The sequence below is a fragment of the Mixophyes fleayi genome, chromosome 4, assembly GCF_038048845.1.
Source record: "Mixophyes fleayi isolate aMixFle1 chromosome 4, aMixFle1.hap1, whole genome shotgun sequence".
Taxonomy (NCBI): Eukaryota; Metazoa; Chordata; class Amphibia; order Anura; family Limnodynastidae; genus Mixophyes; species Mixophyes fleayi.
This window is the reverse complement of record NC_134405.1, coordinates 22,309,153-22,315,152: the sequence shown is the minus strand read 5'-3', so window position 1 is coordinate 22,315,152 and position 6,000 is coordinate 22,309,153. Positions and strand designations below refer to the sequence as shown.

Sequence of the window (6,000 nt, the reverse complement as noted above, 5' to 3'; positions counted from 1 at the left end):
CTAAACGAGTTTGCTCGCAACATAAAAACAGTTTTTAGTCACAGTTTAGTCATAAAAAAGATTACATTAATCCTACCATATTGCAATATGTGTTTAAATGACAAAAAAATATGTATATGATTTTGCTAAAATATACAGTTGGTATAAGGTATTGCAGTAATTAAAACCACTCATCGTGATATTTGACTGAAATAAAATTGTTTAAATGTCTGCCTGAAATAAAAGACATGTCTGTTGCCATTTCCATAATGGAAATTACAAAAACTATTGCACTCCAATAATCTTTTCAAATACCTATTACCGTATATACTCGAGTATAAGCCGACCCGAATATAAGCCGAGGCACCTAATTTTACCACAAAAAAATTAGGAAAACTTATTGACCCGAGTATAGGCCTAGGTTGGGAAATGCAGCAGCTACTGGTAAATTTCTTTAATAAAAAAACTTGTCAGCTGACCCACCGCCACTCTGTTTGCAGGATAGACTGTTATAATAGACCATAATGCTAAATCAATCGCTAACATTAACATCAAATAACACTAACACTCTTTAAGACACTGTGGTACACTATTCAGAAGAGCATACAACTCAAACCTCAGGATAAATCAGGCAGAGTAAACAAATACTTAGAATACCAATTTATAGGAAATAAAACTGTAACCTTCATGATCTCCACTTGTACAGATATGTTCTAGAGCTCCATACAAGGCTGTTTATAAACAAAGAACTTCAGGTCTACTGAACAAAATGCAGATGCTGCATGAAAATTCATACCGACGATGCTGGCTGACATGAAGAAGGCATGTGGGGAAGTGTATGTGACTTATGTCGCAGGTCCTCATGAAAACACGTTGCTGTCACTTACCGGACTGTGAGTGCCATTTCCCGTGTGTTTAGGAACCGTGGCCGTCTGCCATCCTGAGGGTCTGCGCATGTGCAGCCCTTATCAAACCTTCAGTACCTGTTGCTTTTAATTGATTGGATGATCAGGCAACCCTCCCTATTTAAACCACCTGTGATCATTACCTGGTTGCCTGATCTTGGAGTATCATTCCTCATGGGCCTCTGGGGGTGTTCCTGTGTTTCCTTGTGTGTTCAGCTCCTGCTGATTCCTGTTTGCTGCTGTTGTGGCTTCCAGACCGCTTCGGCTCCTCTGTGTTCATCGTGCCTGCACTCAGCTGATTCCTGTCTGCTGCTGCGACCGGACTCCAGTTCGTTTCAACTCCCCTGTGTTCATCGTGTCTGCACTCAGCTGATTCCTATCTGCTACTACTACCGGACTCCAGTTCGTCTCAACTCTCCTGTGTTCAGCGTGTCTGCTCTCCGCTGCCTCCGTTACTACTACAGTGTTCCAGATCATCTCAACTCTCCTATGTTTATCGTGTCAGCTCTCCGCTGCCTCCGTTACTACTACAGGGTTCCAGACCGCCTCTACTCTCCCGTGTTCATCATGGTTCCAGTTTCACTTACTACTGCTTCCTGAGTATTGCTTTGTTGATTCTGGATTACCTGCCGTGCGCTGCACCAACCTGATTACCGCTTCCACCCTCCAGTGGTCTCTCCTCCTGCCGGCCTCCAGCCATTCAGGTATCACTGCACGTCTCTCTGACAGCCTGCTCTCCTGAACCGCGGTATGCATACTTTCCATTGACTTTGCTTTTGTATTGCATATCCATCTGGACTGAGTTGTGTTCTCCTCCGGAGTCTCCTATCCACTGAAGCTATTATTACCATTGACTTTGTTTCCTATTGCCTGGATAGCTATTGTGACTTTGTATACTTCAAGCAGCGCTTGTTAGTTATTGTTGTATTGTGGATATCATCGTGGGATCAAGTACTGTGTGCCCCATGTATACTCTGCTTTACATTTATCTCCTCGTGCCCCTCCTCACATATATATAGCAGTGGTACAACTTGCTGACGCAGACCACTGACTCCTGTTCCCTGTGACACCAGTTTCAAGTATCCTCTCACATAAGCAGTGGTACAACTTGCTATACGCAGACCACTGACTTCCCCGTTTCCTACTTTCACCTGGACTCCGTTCCTTCACTATAGACAGCGGTACAACTTGCTATACGCAGACCGCTGACTCTCACTACCTCCTCGCTACTCCTGGACATTCCTCCTCACTATAGCAGTGGTACAACTTGCTATACGCCAACCACTGACTTTCCTCACGTTTACTTGTCCATCTGGTTCCTCGTGTACATACATCTACTCATTACCAGTTGCTGCTAGTCATAGACTTTCCTTGAGCATTCTCTCACCATCTGCTGATTCTCCTGTTCCATTGTCACCCTGCTACCAGAGGACCATAGTACCAGCTATATTACTCTGGTAAGTTAATCATCTGGTGATATCCTGGGCAAAGACTCCTAGTGCCCGTGACAGTTGCTATTATCGAGAGAGAGATCTTTCACTTACCTCCGCAGTGGAACGCATGTGTGTTCCATAGACAGGAAGTTCGGCATTTGGAACGCAAGTTTGTGTTCCAAATGCGGAACTTCCTGTCAGTGGAACGCACATGCATTCCCTGCAGAAGTTAAGAGCTGTTGACTCGTTTATAAGCTGAGGGGGGGCTTTTTCAGCATTAAAAAATGTGCTGAAAAGTCGGTTTATACACGAGTATATGCGATAAGTTGTTAAGCTACAGAAGTATTTATAGAAGAGATCTATTGCTCTGGACACCATTGATACTTATAATAGACCCCTTATGCTACATATAATGCCCTCAGACAACCCATACTGTTTTGTTTGTGTAGCAGGGTGCACCCTCAGTAGTATAGACAGAATATAGTAATAAGGAAAAATAACTACGTTTCTGAGGTGCACTCTTGAGGTAGCAAAATTAGGAGGCTCATAATTGGAATAAAAATCAACATGAGAGAAATATATATGTAACAACTAGAGATAAGTGGCTCGGATTCACTGAAATCCGACAGATCCAAATTTTGGTGTACTGAATCTTCTTGCGCCAAATTCACATCAGAAAACAAGGCAAAGCGTACTTTACGGAAAAATGTCGGATCTCTGAAGTTTTTGATCCATATCTTTTATATATAGCCCCACTTCTTCCCATCTGCCATTTTAGAAGTGATAGTATGTGGGAGGACGTCTGTTGCAAATTTGTGCTCAGAAAATCGCTTATAAAGGGTTAGACAGAGTTATAGAGGAAATTCATATAGCAATAGCTGTGATTTTAATGCAGTCTATTTAGAGATCAGTCTGCTAGAATTGTGTGCTGATCAGTGGGGTGTCAGAGAGTGAAGTGTAATAGCAACTGGCTGTTATAGTAAATATAGTATAGACAACTACTCTTTAGTGGACAAAAAACAGGATGCTGCTGTATGACTCTGAGCAGCACACCTCAAAGAACAAATAGATTGCTTGCTTTTAAAATAAGTATTTCAAGCTGAATGCAATTCTGTGCGGAGCAGTATCAGGGACATTATCAGCATATCCCCAATTATTTTGAATTTATATTTTTTAGACCAATTTGTCTCAATTTGAATTATATTGTAGAGCAGTGTCAGAAGAATTTTAAGGTAACATTCCCTCCTTTCCCTATCTCACTGGGCGTTCACCTGGTGTGGTGGCTACTACAAGTAGCTCAAACCTCAAGTAGCATTACTCCTCTTGTCAACCTTGGATCAGTCTACCGATCAGGAGCATCCCAGTACTGACAGTAGCAGTACTTTTTAAACCTTGGTTAGCAAAAAAGGTTGTGCTGGAAGACCGTGTAAGAAAGTGTGCTCAAAATCCAAACACTGTAAGGATTAAGAGAGAAGCTTCTGATAAATGTGATGATTTGTCCATAAAAGGATAATTGTTAACATTCCATACCCCACCTGTAGTGCAAGGAAAAGCTCAGTCCATGCCCATTTTTTGCTAGTAAGGGTCCTGCTACTGCCGGTACAGGTAGTAGAATGGCCAATACAAAACAGTGTGCCAAGAACGGTCATTCATCTTCCTTAACTTCTCATGCACCACCTTATTTCTGAGCGTGTAGGTCTGTCAATTCCAAAACAGCCAAATAAGAGCATGAAAAGAACATGGAGGCTAAAGAACAGGCAGACACAGAATCCTGAGCAGAAACTAAGGTTATCCATGAATGCTGTATGTGAATCTGACACTAAATATAGAACAGCCTCCTTCCAAAATTTTTAAACTGTTTGGAAATGTGCGGATGAGTAATAATTATGATCAGTCACACACAGAAATTGAAGATGCTACAATTTGCAAATATGCAAGAGGATGAGGGGGATAATTTTGGTTCTGAAAATGAATGTGTTGAAATATATAATGAGGAGGATGATGATGATTGGCAGCCACCAGTGGAACCACCTCATGTCCATGATAAGCGCATTTTAATGCCAGTGCACCTCTTGTTTTTGTAAATATTTTAATCCTAACCCAGGGATTTCATCTAGGTTCCTCTTCCCTGTTACATCATTTGCAGTGATATCATTCAGGTGGCTTTTCAAAAGGTAAAAATTGTGCATAATAGCAAGCAGTCCAACATCAACTTGCAACTGAATGGATGGCCACCTTATTCAATCTACACTGTCAACACCTTCATCATCATTATTAGTATATAGTCCAGCATTCAATGTTCCAACTCCAACTAACTCCCCTAGTGCAATCCAAGATTCCCAAGAGACATCCTTGCATGCTACAGCTGCTGCTGGTGATGGTGCATCTATACAGAAGTTGACCAAGAAAAGTAAGCAGAAATTGAGACAAATGTCTGTGAAGCAAGCGTTTGAAAGAGAAACTAAGTAAGACAGTCAGCATCTTGTTGCACAGCAGATCACTAAAGCTTTGACAGTTATGTTAGTACAAGATGTGCATCCAATTACATCATCAATGTAACAGGTTTTAGCCGATTAGTTGAGGTCATGTGTCCACACTACCAAATTCCATCTCGATTCCATTTCTCCCAAACAGCAATTCCTCAGCTGTATCAGGAGGTTGAATAAAAAGTAATTCAGTTCCTAGAATATACTATCGTCCCAACTGTCCACTTAAATACGGATATGTGGACGCGCGGTACTAGTCAAACAAATGTTTACATGACCGTGACAGCCTACTGGGCAGATGTATCGCCATCAGCAGCAGCAGAAGCACCGGTAGCTTGATCATCCTCCTCCTCATCATCATCACCATTTATTTATATAGCGCCATTAATTCCGCAGCGCTGTACAGAGAACTCACTCACATCAGTCCCTGCCCCATTGGAGCTTAGAGTCTAAATTTCCTAATATAGACAGACAGACAGCGAGGTAGAGACTAGGGTCAATTTTTGATATCAGCCAATTAACCTAACAGTATGTTTTTGGAGTGTGGGAGGAAACCGAAGCACCCGGAGGAAACCCATGCAAACACAGGGAGAACATACAAACTCCTCACACATAAGGCCATGGTTCCTCATACTTTCAGCATAATAGTACTAGCACACAATGCCAGGTAACTCACAGGTAAGCTACTTTTTGTATCACTGGTTTCATAAAGAAACATACCAAATGTTGGAAAAACTCAGTAATGTCATAGCAAAATTGCTCATCCCACTAATCCTCAGGAATCCTCATTATTATTACCGTATATACTCGTGTATAAGCCGAGTTTTTCAGCATACTTTTGTATGCTGAAAAAGGGCACTCGGCTTATACACGGGTGAACTTACCTGGTGTCCGGTCCCTCGGCTGTCAACTTCTGTTCCAACAACAGGAAGTTCGGCATTTGGAACGCAAACTTGCGTTCCAAATGCCGAACTTCCTGTTGTTGGAACGCATATGCGTTCCACTGCGGGGTAAGTGCAAAATCTCTCTCTCTCTCTCTCTCTCTCTCTCTCTCTCTCTCTCTCTCTCTCTCTCTCTCTCTCTCTCTCTCTCTCTCTCTCTCTCCAGTGCAATTACATAATCAACAAACAATACAGCCACCATGTTCATACATTTATATCCCTACCCCTTATATACCCCATTTATTTAGGTTAGGTT

At 42.0% G+C, this 6,000-nt stretch overlaps 1 protein-coding gene across 1 annotated transcript in view; it reads left to right on the top strand.

Moving 5' to 3' along the window:
• Window positions 1–780: 780 nt before the first annotated feature.
• The window catches only part of LOC142150546 (extracellular calcium-sensing receptor-like), a 65,974-nt gene continuing 60,754 nt past the window's right edge, over window positions 781–6,000 (top strand). The window contains exon 1 of the mRNA XM_075205744.1: window positions 781–872. Within this exon, the coding sequence (XP_075061845.1) occupies window positions 781–872 (92 nt within the window). The remainder of the gene's footprint in view (window positions 873–6,000) is intronic.